The following is a 14,541-nucleotide window of genomic DNA, read 5'->3' as shown; positions in this document are numbered from 1 at the left end:
CTGACGACTGATGAAATAAGACAGGTATAGCAAAAAGACTTGACATAGAAGTTTATATATGCACAACTTGTGGCGCAAGGTGCACCAATAATGACACAAATGTCTCGGGGTTCTATTGTATGCTAATACAAAGTTTAGATGGCATGCATAAAAAATCGAAATTCACAATTCACTAAATTGGTTTTGGTCAAGTTTTAACTCATTTGATGCAACACATAAAAAAAATACAACTTGCTCCACACAATAATTGGAAAATATATATATATATATGAAATGAAGGACATTCAACAATCATGATTCATGCCATGAAAAGAAAGATAGTTTGAAACCTGATCAAAGTCCAATAACAGATGCAAATCAATACTACTAAAAGAGTGTTAGAAGATAGAAATCATTTAAGTGTCAACCAAGAACTCAAGCTAAGACATCGATATAAGAAAAAAGCTTCCTTCAAAAATTGTCGCCAAGACTTGCACCATGACCAAAAAATTCTCATACAACTAACATACACGAATTTGAAAGGAAGCTAAAATTTTATTGAACAGTCATAATAGTTTTACACAACTCACTGGTCCTACCATCAAAAAAATCTCAAAAATTGATAGCTTTCTCAAAAATCAAAATTTTGACTAAGGCTTGTTTGGGGCCGTTTTTTCACAACTTTATAAATCGCTGCCACTTTTGTTTGGCCATAAGCTTTTTTTTTAAACAATTTTGCTTTATGTACATAAAAATAGCTATTTTACCATTGTTACTTGCTAGAGAAGTATCTCTTTTCTTCCTACAATTTTGGGCACAGCCCACATCTTTCATCAAGAAATTGGCAGGAAAAATAAGAAAGCTTGTTTTCATTCATTTTCTGCTTCACCATTCAACAAAAAAAATGGTGTGCGGACAGAATTTCTAATAAAAATATAGATATTTGGTGTCAGATTTCCAATAATACAATCATGGTCAGCATTATTAGCACCAAACACTAAGTATAACTATATATCAACTTGAGCATTTAATTATATAAAAAAAAAACAGAGAATAAATCTATGATTTCAAAGGGATGTTCTGGGAAATCATAAATAAAACTCCAGAGATATGTAACGATTAAAAAAAAATTCTTATTAAATGGTTGGATGAAGGAATTGTGACAGAACTTAATCAGAGAGAAGATAACCTTCCATGTTTTAAGACCAGGTCGACGAACCAATCCTGGTAACTCATGGGAAACATCAAGAAGCTCAACTGATCCTTTACTTCTTCGAATAATCTGGTTACATGAAATATAAACTTTTTTAAAAGAAAAGGATGATATAAATTTCTCTTACCAAGAATTTAAACAGAGAATATTCAAAGCATATGAATGAGAATCATAAAACTTGTAATGATGATTGGCAACACATAAATAAGCTGCAAACAACTGCAAATAGGTAGAACTATAACATGTTGAACAATTAGCTATTAATTATTCAAAATAGAAATTACAAAAATTATTTCAGTGTATACTATCTTTAAAGCTATGGGGCCGTTTGAGATTACTTCTGTTTTTATTTTTAATTTTTTTTATTTTTTATCTTGTTTTGTTTATATTTGCATTTGAGACAAAATATATTTGAGTATTTGATTAAAGTATGGTTGTTTTTAAAAACACTCAAAACACCCAAAAGTGTTTTTGACTGTTTTCAAAAACATATTAATTTATTTTTAAAAACAAAAAATAATGCATATAAAAAACATACTAAATAAATGCATATAAAAAACACACTAAACAAACATATTTTGAAAAACAAAAACAAAAACCAAAATTGATTCAAAACAAGCCCCAAGGAAGTTGGGACTTACAAGCAGTATTACAAAGAGACTCAAATGTATCAATGACTTCTTCATAAGAATATACAGTAGTCATTGATAAGACTATGAATTTCAAACAATGGAGTACTTTAAGCGCTTAACTATATAGTCTCCAAATAATATGCAAAATTAGAGATTAAACATGGTTCCACCAAGGAGAGCGCAAAGGGGATTGGATAAAATTACATAAATCAATTTCAACTCTAAGAAATTGCATGCATTCAATGAGTTGGCATCATGAGGTGCAAAATGAGCTTCTCAAATTGTGAATTTGTTAGAAAAATATGGAGATGCAATTAAAGATTTATAGTTAAAAAAAAATGTAATATAAATAGGGGTGTGGTAAATGCTTGAAGTTGGCATGCAGCCCAAGTTCAGCTCAATAAACGTTTTTGCTATTTAATTCTGCATAATGGATGCAAGAATACATAAGTGATTAAAATTAAATTAAATTAATGCTAATTTTCTCAGAAATAACCTCAGATACAACAGCCTCATTTTCAACTGGATTCATTGAGCAGGTGGAGTAAACCATTCTTCCTCCCACTTTGAGCAGCGCAACACCTGCCATTAAAAATATAATACAAGCCAGAGTTCTACTTACATAATAGCATCTCTAATGAAATCTAAATCTTTCTCATCGCATCATTTCCACAGAAGCTATCTTGAAATTGCAAAACTTGAGCAAGGTGAAAAAATTAATTACTTTTAAAATGACAAATGTCACATGAAAAGTGAACCAGCACCTTTCCAAGACCTAGACTATAAATGTAAAAGACGGAGGTTAACTATTACATGCCATGGCAACATAAAAAGTTTCAAACTAAGAAGCTCGATTTTATCAGCACCTTATGAGCATTTTATCAAGGAATAATGACACATCAAAAAGAAAGCAGAATGATTAGAGCCTCTCTTAAATTACTATTCATAAAAACCTTCCCAAAAAAGTATATAACCATCCAAATACAGCAACTTCAAAAGATAACAATCACAAAAACAAACGAAAAAAATAAGATTACTAAATATTTCTTCTATCTCTTCAGAAAATTGAAAACTTCCGCTAATAAAATGAACAAATCATCAAAGAGATAAATGTGAAGTCACAAACTAATACAAGGAACCAAGTTAAAAAAATTTAAACCAAAGAACTCTGCAATGAAATAAAAAATGCACAAACAAAAGCATGCAACTAAATAATTTTGGGGCATTTACATAAATACCACCCAACTCTTCGGTATTTACAAATCTAGCACCAAAACTTTACTTTTGCAATTATAGCACCAAATCTTTTCATATGGCATAAAAAATACCACCATTTTAACTTCTAAAAAGTGAAATACGCCTTTTCATGCTTAGGTAAGGTGGCATATATCTAAAAATGGAAGTTTAGGTGTCAGATATGTAAATACATAGGAATTGAGTGGTATGCATGTAAATCTTCCAAGAATTTTATATTTAAAGTAGCACTGGACTATAGATATAAAAGCCATATTACCACGCATCGCAATTTCCACTTGTAGGCGGTGAAGTCCATTACCCATTCCTGAATTCCTGAACAAAATTCAAGCCTCTTATAAGGCAAAAGAAAGAGAGAACTCAACTGCGAAGCAAATCTCACCATTTTCTCCAGATATCAGGGGCCTTACGAAGCGTGCCATCACCGCTACATGGAACATCACATAAAACACGATCAAATTGCAAAATATCTCTCTCTAATTCCCCCTGCAGCAAACTGGGAAAATATTGAGCTTCATGATTCGTAACAATTAAGTTAGCACTGCACATCCTTTTAGTCTGATGGATAAGAAGGTTGCATCGTTGAACATCAACATCATTAGCAATAACCTGCAGCATTAAACAGAACAGGTAATTGATGCAGATAAATCAATCAAAAAATAGGGATATTTACATGCCTAGCACACAATTCTTATCTATTTACATATCTCACACCTAAACATTCATATTTACATATTAGCACTTTGGTCTTTTAAAACTGTGCATGAAAAGGTGTATTGAACTTTTAAAAAGTGGTAATAGTGCTTTTTTTTATGTGATATCAATGATTTGAGTGGCATGTGTGTAAATATGAATGTTTAGGTGTGAGATATGTACATACATTAAAATTGTGTGCTATGTGTCTAAAATATAAGATAGATAAAAAGAGGGCTAAATTATTAATAAATAACTCACAAGTCCATGAGGGAGTGAACCAGGATTAATTGACTGGTGTATTATTTCAAGCAACTGAAATGTTTTTGATCCTGGTGCTGCACACACTACACAAAGCAAGAAGACATTTGTTACAACAAAATGCATAATGAGACGTAATGAAGCTTTTATATATATAAAAAAAATAAACATACTAAACATCAATCAAACTCCTTAATTGTTTTTCCCATCATAAACCTTAAAAATTTAGACTTATCATGGAATAATCAGATATAAAGAGTTCAGTAGCACCTTAGTGTTTACGAAGCAGTAGTATTGTAGTAATTTGCATAAAAAAGATTTCAAAGAAATAGTTGTATGAAAAATAAAATAAAAACTGTAAAACATAGTTTTGATAGCAAATGAAAACTAAAAAAATCTGCTTCGTTACTGGCTCCACCCAAGAAAAATGAAGGTCATGATTTACGGATGATGCTAATTCAAAGAACAAATTCATATCGCATCGACTCCAGACGACTCATGTTGAACAAAGAAATAAATCTAAAGAAAAATTGAAACAAGTTTCCTAGATAACTGTAGACTAAGTTATTTTAACAACTGGCTTACTGTCAAGTATATAGTGATCGGGGAGTACATCCAGGAACAGAGGTGGTACCTACAGCATCAAGAGACTAAACTCAATACTTTCTGCTTTAAAAAATTAGTAAGGTACAGGGAGCAATTCGAAAAATATGAAACACTATGAAACATAAAATAGAATAAAAAAAGAACAAACCAATTTCCAAATAAAAATCTAAAAAGAAGAATAATAAGAATTTTCATACCATACTAACAGCCTCTTGCCTCGTAATTGCGCCAACCTCATTCTCTTGTTTCAAAAATTCATGAAACCTGTAATAACTGAAATTTTAATAAAAAGAATAATAATAATACTAATAAAAATCACATAGACATAAAGACAAGCAACTTCTCATATACAATGTCTTTTTTCTAGAATTTATATTCTAATTTTAATCTAAATCCGAATAAGGCATTCATACGTACCGCTTCCTCCAAAACATCGAGTAAGAAGTCATGCCTTAAATCAAATTGTCATATCTTCTTGTTCCTATTAGCAGCTAGAAAAAAGAAAACTCTGACAAAGTTCTTTTGGGCAATTTGGATTACAAGATAATCAATCACATGTATTTGAGTATAGCCTTTAGCCACTAGTGCGACTTTATACCTTTCTAATTAACCATCAGGTTTCATTTTAAAGTAGAGATAGAGGCCCATCAATATCACGTAGGTTATTTTCATTTGAAAACTTTATTAACTCCCGAGTCTTTCTTTTTTGAAGGGAGTATATTTCTTCACTCCAAGTATTATTACAATTTACATTATTTAAAGCCTCGAAGACGATTTTAAATTAAAAGTAGAAATGGCATTCAGGCTAGGAAGAAAGAACAGACATATATAAAAAAGATATTTTTATTATAAAAAAAATAAAATAAAATGGATGTTTGAAGGATGTTCTTGTACCATTATTTGAAGGCTCAATGGTTTCTTCCAGGGATTCAATGACAAATTGATTCAAGAGCTAGAAATGAGTGGTACATTAAAATAAATTTATGAAAGAAGCTAATCATATGATATGTGGCTCCTGACTTAGGGTCCGTTTGGGGGGGATTACTTGCTGATTGTGCGTTTTGAAAATGTTTGGGGGGGGATTATTTGCTGATTGTGCGTTTTGAAACGCAACCATTCAGTTTGGTTTCAGCGTTTCGGGTGCCCCCCGTAAAATGCACAATCTCCTTTCTACAGTACCGCGGCCCGCACCTAATGTACCGCGATCAAGCGTTTCAAAGTGTTTTTACATTACTTGCCCCTCCGCCTCCTCCGCTTTCCGTAGTTAGTGCCCTAACGTTCCTCACTCGCTTTCCCCATTTCGTGCCCTAACATTCCTTGCTCTGAGAACAGGAGATCTAACACTTTCTTCCCTCTTCTCCCACTCGATTCGATTGTTCTGTAAGTTGTTGTCTTTGGTTACCGTAAGAATCAAGAGTTTTGTATGCATGAATTCGGTTATCTATGGTGGGCCGTAACTAACATTTGGATTTTTTTGTGATGCCTCATCGTTGAAGTTTTTCGATTATTATTTCTTCCTGAAAGATTTCTTGAAAAAAGTAAAGTAAAGAGGGGGGGGAGATGATTCCGTTCGGATGGGAAGAAGATGTCCAGGGGAAGGACTTGTCATGAGAGAGGTGGGTCTGGTTTTGGGTACTTTGATTAAAGGTTTTTGAGATTTCTGCTAGTAACATCCTACCCGTGTTTGGATGGTATATCCATGCATTTGATCTTACCTTTCTGTTAAAACGATGAAACAATGTTTTGGGGCTGTTGGGATTTACAGTGTGGTTGTTACATGTGCTAAATGTTTTGGGATTTAACAGTATGGTTGTTACATACGATGAGCAAATAATTTTGGGATTTACAGTGCAGTTGTTACATATGCTTTTGAGATTTACAGTGCAGATGTTACATACGATGAACCAATGTTTTGGGGCTTATTGGCTTTACTGTGCGGTTATTATGCAGTTTATTATGCAGAAATTTGAAGAAATTTGAAAGTTATTATGTAAAGCCCGAATACATTTTTATTCTTCCCCTCTTTCTGCTATTTCTTTGTTATGACCGTTTATGAAATGAGAATAAACTCATTAGATGACATTTTCCCATGGAAGCGTTAGAAAGGGTTGGACATTTAGCAATTTGTTTCTTAATAACACATGTAGCATCATTTATGGATCCGAGACTGATGAGTAATATTTCTCAATGTTGTTTGATATCACATTTAGCTTAAAATTTAAGCTAAAAAAGTTATTCTTATAGCTACCATATTTGAGATAGATTTTTTGGCAATTCGGTTTTCTTAGGTAATGCTCACTAATGTTATGTTACCGGTTTTAAAATTGTCTTTCTACTTTATACATTGTGGCTCAGTATTGCCTAATATTTTTATTGCCTAATATTTTTAAATATTTTTAAGCATTCCTGAAGAATTGAATCATTTTCTTAATAGTCTCATTATGGCTAAGAACAAAGAAGAGAATTATTGTCTACTCACATCACGTCGGTCACATAGCTACGGGAGATAATTTTAAGGTGCCCGCGGTGGGCACAAGGACAACAGGACTGCACTTTCTTTAGGTGGGCCGAAACTACGTCCGTTTCTATGACAGCTCGACTTGACACCGCTGCTTAGAGTTTGTCGGTGTCAAAATTTAAGAACACCGCTTCTGATTTGAGTGCTTCCATTTCTACGGTATCCCACTAGGACAAGTTCATTATGGTTTCTAGAGTGTCAGAGCTGGGCACAATGGACCGTGATATGCTGCTACATGTTAAAGTCAATATCATTATTTTTTTCCTTGTAATTTTGACATGTTATTTTTCTTCTTTGTTGGGTCTCATTATAGTACATACTAGTGGGTTACGGTGTATTTCACATATGTTTAGGTAATTGTGCATTTTTGATTTAATCTGAAATATTTTAGTGAAATATTTTCATATTCTTCAATCTTCCCATTCTCCCCTTCATGATTGCATTAAGAATGTTATTAAGAATTTGTAAAAAAAATTTCAAATAAGTTGTCTACAAAACGCACAAACCAAATAGCTGCAGCTTATTCAGAACATGGGCAGTTTAGTTATTTATTCAGAATCAGTTGTTCTCAAAACGTACAAACCAAATAGACAAACAGATTATCCGGATCAGCTGTTTATCACCAGATTATAAGGACAAGCAGTTTATCAGGATAAGCTGGATAAGCTGCAGCTGCCCCAAACAGACTCTTAATCATTCAAGAGCTAGAAATGAGCATTTATTAGACCTCAAAAGCATGAGAAGAGGAGATAATGACTGAATATATTAGAGTAAAAGTACATAAATGGATACTTATTTAGGTTCTCTTAGCAAAATTAGCTTTTTATAACTTATAAATAGCCCAATTTTCATTTATTTTTAAGAACTTGCAAGCCAATCATGACTACTTCAGATAATTCCTTTCATTCAACTGATACATTGAATGAACATTTTGCAACTCTCCCATTAGATTTAGGGTCTGTTTGGGTCGGCTGTAGCTTATTGAATAATCTACCGAAAAATTGATTAAAAATAATCTGTTGATAAGCTAGATCTGTTGAGAAGCTAGGTACGGCGACTATTACAAATTTTTATTTTTTTTGGAAAAGCTAGGCCGCAGCCAGAAAGCTCCCTCCGCACCTAGATAGGTGCGGCGTGAAAACGCTATATTTAGCATTTTAAAAAAGCACAAGCTGCCAAAACGCAGATTACCCAAACAAGCCAGATGTTTTTTTCAAAACGCCACCGCACTAAATATGCTCCCCTAAACGGGCCCTTAGGTTGATCCCCAACTTCATGAATACCTTAGACCAAGACTATGCGAACATTACTCTTGTTGTTTATAGAGAAAGAAACCGTGGTTATGTCAAATAGAACAAAAGAAAAAGGAAAAAATTAATGGAGCAATATAGTGATGACAGCTGCAACAATGGAATAGATTTATGAAAATGCAGTAATGAAGACAAAAAAGTCGAAAACTTCAATGACAATGAAGCCATGAAAGCTAAAGGAATAAAAAATTGATAAAAAGAAAGTACGGAAAGTAAAGAAGGCTATGGAAATATGATAATGCAATGATGGAAGTTGCTACAATAAGAATACAAGAGAAAATGCCTGGGTCTATGATATCATGGAAAGAATTAGAGAGAATTGGTGTTAAACTTTATTCCATTATTTGCAAAAATTTTATACAATTTTTTAGAAGTGTTTCTATATAAAAATAAAATATCAAAACATGATAATTACAAAATAATTAGAAGATCCATAAATTGATGAGTAAGCAGAATAACAATTACAGAATAATTATAGTAATAACCAGATTGATGAATAGAATGTAAGAATCTCGTGAATAAATGAGATGGCAACGAAAGAAAAAAGAGGGCTAATTTCTTAATGGATGTAGGTCCTACCTAGCGAAAATTATGAGTGTTTCATAGATTTCAATCAATTTCTATTTATCATAAAAAATAATTAAAAGTTTATTAATAACTACTGTCTTGCAAATTGTTGCATGTTTGTCGCATTGGTTAAAGTTCACAAGTTAGATATTGATAAGAAACTCTAAGCATTGAGATATCGTACATTGAAATTAATAAAATAACTCAAGCTTGCACCACAATATTTATTAGATCTCAGATATCACAGTGACGTAAACTAACAAAATGATAAAGCATGCAATAAAATAAAATCAATTTAACTATGAATCAAGGCAATTTTAACAAATACTTTTCATAGAATTATATAATGCTCCTAGATAGGTGGATTGTATAACATTTACAATTTTTAAAGTACTGAATTTACAAAACCAAAATTAACATAATTTGGCGAGTTGATGATGAAAAAAATTCAACATAAGCTAATTGACGCAGGTGTCCCGTGCATGGTTGGGACATGGAACTCCAACAACTGACTCCTGCACTAGACTAGACGCAACTCACTTCTGGCGCATGGGACCGGTTCATAACAATAAAATGAGGATCGTCTAACCTTCCTTACATGGATTTATCGCCTTCTTGTGAGAGGGCCGCTCCTCACTGACCAAGTGCTATTTATGTGCCTTTGTTGTGTTTAGGTTTTAGTTTTGTCGTGTTTTTATTTAGGCAACCGTCTGGATCCCTGTGTTCTCTTCTAGGGTCGTATCCAATGGTCGAGTGGTGCTCCGACTGTATTTTGTACCAAGATGGTTATTTATCCTTCCCCACTCGCATCCCTCATGCTTTGATGCCACGCATTCCTCATCGCTACGGGCAGTGCTGACAGCAACACTTTTGTTGTTCTTCCTGTAGTTCCTCATTGTCCAGCTATCCTCCATGTTGTTGCACCTTCGGGACAACCCTCCTTTTGTTGTCTCGTAGTCCCACGCCTTCTCCACACTGTCGCCAGCATTCCCCCTCACTGTCGCCACTGCTTTGAACAGTTGTTCCAGACTGTTTTGCTTGTTCACGCTGCCCAAAATCATTTCAGCGCCTCCTTGCTGCTTTCCAACCCATCATCCTTGTTGTCATCGCCCAAAACAACCCACCTTCTCATTTTTGTAGCAATTTCTCACCTTCCCGTTCCTGCCACTATCTTTCCCTTGTTGTCGCCCCAAAATCCAGCTTTCCGAACCTCCAAAAGACCACCTCCACCATGGGATACAAACCTAGTTGAGTGTGGTGTTTGTTGTTTCCTAATTCCTTGTGTTGGTTGTAACCAAATATTAGTTTTTTCAGTAATAATATTAGTTAACTTATTGTTGTTGGGATTAACTCCGGTATCATTTGGTATAAGAGCTAGACTTTAGCCCCATCCTAAGGTTTCTAGCATCTACCAATACCCAACTCTATCTCCACCCAAAACCCTTTCCTTTGCTGATTTTTTCAAACCAAGTTAAAAAATTTTGTTTCCGACCCTAAAACACCCCTACACACCCTTCCACTGCCGCTTATGAGAAATTCAGACAGAGATGTTTAGGAACTTACCATGGAAGAGGTGCAGTGGAAAATCCTCCAACTCTAACAAAGACTTACCGCCTTTAAAAGGATATAATCCGGAAAAATAACTCAGATAAAATGATGACTTATCAGATCAAAAAAAGAGTGAATCTCTTCCACCAAGTGGATTTCAGGGATAAATAACCACTACTTTGAAGATTTAACATGAAATATCTGAGCAGCAAGTATCTTGATGTAAAGGTGGATTTGTCATATTTTGATGGTCAATTAAGTCTGGAAAAGGTCATTGAGTGGCTCCAGACAATGAAATGTGTATTTGAGTACCAGGGCATCCCACTGGGCATAATGGTGAAACTAGTTATCAGCAGGTTAAAGAAAATTGCATCTCAGTGATGGGAGAACTTGAAGATTTTTCTACAGCGAGAAGGAAAGAGTAAAAATACTATCAAGTCTAAGATAAAACGAGAAATGAATATACAAAGAAAAATTACCACAAAAGAAGGTATTGTGATGAAAAAAGAAGGAAAAGAAGAGAGATATGAAGAAAAATACAAAGAAAGAAAAGAAACGTCCACTACTAATGACGACAAACATCAAGTTATAACCAAATAAATTCAATAATTCTCAATAGTAAAAAAAGAATCAAATTAAAGAAGGTTACAAGATGAAACAGAAAGTAAAAAACAGAACCTCTCCTACGTACAATTACATTGAATCCAACTCGGAGGTTGAGTCAAACATCGTTGGGCAGTCTGTTATTCCCTAGAAGATATCTCTAGAAAAGTATAATGCAAAAGATGGAACAATGGATATGGAAGGAAAAAGTTGAAACTATCAGCATATGAAAAGATCAACCAATGTGTCTAATTTATCTTTCCCAAATCCTCTACATCCCTCTCGCTTTGCTGCCACATATTCCTTTTTGTTGTACTTCCTGCAGATCCACGCTGTACAGCCATCCTCCATGTTGTCGCACTTGTCTCAAAGTCCCATGTCCTCCTCGTTGCTATCGTCGTCATTCCCCCTCACTGTTGCAGCTCTGAACAGCTATTCCAGATTGTTTTGCTAATGTTCCCACCACCCAAAACCATTCCCCGAACCGCTTTATTGTTGTCCAGCCCCTTATCCTCGCTGCCACAACCAAAACAAACCACTTTCTCCGACAGTTTCTCACCTTCTCTTTATTGCCACTATCGTCCTCTTGCTGTCGCCCCACGCAGCCTTCCAAACAGCTAACCGACCACCTCCCCTATGGGATACCAACCTAGTTGAGTGTTGTGTATATTGTTTTTTTCATTTCCTTGTGTTGGTTGTAACCACCTATTGACTTTTTCAGTAATAGTATTTGTTTGTTTATTTGTTTGGGTTAACTCTGGTACCACTAAAACTAGAAATAAATTTAAGCATCTTTGGTTATGTTTGTTTTGTTTCTGTTTTGTTTTTTGTTTTATTTTTAGTTTAATTTTATGGTCTTATTTTCACTTAAAACAAAAATATGTTTGAAAAAGAATATTGCCTGATAATTCCCCTTGAGCTTATATTATAAGACTTTGATTTTCAGCATTTGACTTTAGCTTAGATGTTTAACTAAAGATACTTATAATTTTAATTTTTTCTTTTAATTCACAATGCAATCTTGAAGTTACATCTTAACATCAAACGACCACACTACATTTAATCCTCTAGTAATTTCCATGCATCATAAAAATTATTAAAAATTTCAATTTGCAAGATTACATTTGAAGATAGTCTTGTAAATTAAATATTTACATGATGTTCTTTTATTTTTCTAGTAAGTTTTAAAACATTTATCAAATAATTCATATTTTGAATTTTTAGTGCTTATATTGAAACAATCATTATATTTACTAATAAATTGTAAACTAATGTGGTTTAAATTTGATTTATTATACCCAGGAGAACTCTTGTTAGTAAAAAAGTTGCTTCATTCTATACTTTGTGCGTGGAAACAAAAAGAAACTCTTGCACATTGTGTTTCACTTAACACTCACGAGAGCTCTAGTTTAATTAGATTATTTTATTATTATTATTATTATTATTATTATTATTGTTATTGTTATTGTTATTGTTATTGTTATTGTTATTATTATTATTATTATTATTATTATTATTATATATACATCCCATGAGAGCTCTAGTTAGCAAAAGTGTTGATTTATTCTATGTTTTGTGCGTAGAAACAAAAAGGAACTCTTGCACTTTGTGCTTCACCTAACACTTTAAAAACACTAAATAGAATCGGAAAATTCACATGCTGCCTAAATAAAAACATAACCTCCCTACAAAATTGACCTTTGAGTTGGACACACTGCCATACAGGTAGTGCTTCCACATCCAAAAATTTGCTAAGGAACCAAGACATGCCATGCATGTAGTACAAAATTCCAGGAACAATCAAAGAAACGGACCTCTATAAATCAATTTCAATTTGAAAATTTTAACATGTTGGCAACCATTACCTCTCAAGTGTTTGGTTCTTCCTCAGCTGCATGCGAGAAAAATTCAAATGCCAAGCAAGCTTATCAGGATACCAAGGCAAAGGTCTAATAGCTTCAACTTCATGGTCATCACTAGTCTGTAGAGATGCACAAAAGTAGAATTAAATACTCTTTGAAATAAATGAAAGTAGAGATGCATTAGAACTCCAGAAGTTGAACAAGGAATCAATGAAAGCGAAGGATGGATACCTCAGCGTCAAGAGATTTCATGAACTCATTTTCTAATTGCGACCGAATATCCTCAAAAAATTGGCCACTGTAGAAGAAAATGAAGAGCCTAACTTCAATTGTGAACTGGTCAGCTAAAATAGCAATGCACATTTACGAGCCAAGAAATCCATACATTCTGAATACCGGATAGTGATAGTAGAGAGGAAATATTTAAGAAATCATGATTTTAAAAAATTTTGTTGGATGAAAATAAATAGAAAAAGCTAAGATTGACAAAAATATAGAGGCAACATCAATCAACTCATTCCAAAACACAACATATTATGCAAGAACAATGCATAAAGATTCTAATATACTGATTGTAATGCTTTTAACAGTGTAAAAAAACAAAAGCAAAACCTATCTATTAAATAAGTTTGTTTTCTAGCTTAAAGTTCTTCCATTCGTGCCTATTGGAATTCAAAAACATATGCCTTGGTATGCAATACCCATGATGGGCTAACATTTTCAGTTAGGACTTGTGGTGGTGGTTGGATAGATTATTAACTTTATTTTAGATTGGCATTAAGAATCTCATTCATCCTTGTTGAGTGTTGCATATAGTTTTAAACCTATGCTGCACAAATTTTACTTCGCTTATATCCAAGTTACCTTCAGTTTAGCTCTTCTTACTTCTAAATTTAAACAAGCATCACAAATAGTCATATTGGCAGTTCTTCTACCCTTCATTATGTACGACTAAAGTAATTAGTCTATTTCCACTACCTTATCTTCAATAGAAGTTATCGAGTCAAAGGAAAGACAAGAAATAATTGTAAGAGGAAATCATCAACATAATTCGCCTTCTCCTAACAATTTGGTGCTGGTTTTATCAATCCTTATGCTCCAGTCATTCTTGTTTAGCACGCTACTAATCGTTTTAAATATATTAATATGGAACTATATGATTTAAATTTCTTGGCATAAATTTTATCGTTTGGTTTACATCATTTTTTCCCTCTCAACCTTTACACTTCAATTTTATCGGCGATCTTATTAATGCATCTTTTACCTTGAGCTTTCATAAAAGTCATCATTCACAAATTGCTCACATTCAGCTAATTAAGAAGCTAACATTCAATTCACTTTTTCTGGTAAGCTGATATTGACTAGTTACTTTGAGCTTATTTTCTTAACAAGTCAAACTCAAACAAAGCCTTGTTCCATAATTTTCAGGTTTATACATACATGTGTGTGCGCAAGCACAAGTAGATATATGCATGTAGATTTATGTATATATATA

General features: G+C 33.4%; 1 protein-coding gene across 1 annotated transcript in view; it reads right to left on the bottom strand.

Moving 5' to 3' along the window:
* Positions 1 to 14,541, bottom strand: part of LOC110025636 (tRNA (cytosine(34)-C(5))-methyltransferase-like) — a 71,180-nt gene that overhangs the window by 21,776 nt on the left and 34,863 nt on the right. The window contains 7 exon segments of the mRNA XM_020726216.1: positions 1,169 to 1,261; positions 2,321 to 2,406; positions 3,338 to 3,393; positions 3,461 to 3,687; positions 4,033 to 4,118; positions 4,618 to 4,666; positions 4,836 to 4,902. Of these exon segments, the coding sequence (XP_020581875.1) occupies positions 1,169 to 1,261; positions 2,321 to 2,406; positions 3,338 to 3,393; positions 3,461 to 3,687; positions 4,033 to 4,118; positions 4,618 to 4,666; positions 4,836 to 4,902 (664 nt within the window).

The sequence above is a fragment of the Phalaenopsis equestris genome, unplaced genomic scaffold (assembly GCF_001263595.1).
Source record: "Phalaenopsis equestris unplaced genomic scaffold, ASM126359v1 Scaffold000319, whole genome shotgun sequence".
NCBI classification, from domain to species: Eukaryota; Viridiplantae; Streptophyta; class Magnoliopsida; order Asparagales; family Orchidaceae; genus Phalaenopsis; species Phalaenopsis equestris.
This window is presented reverse-complemented; position numbering and strand designations above follow the sequence as displayed.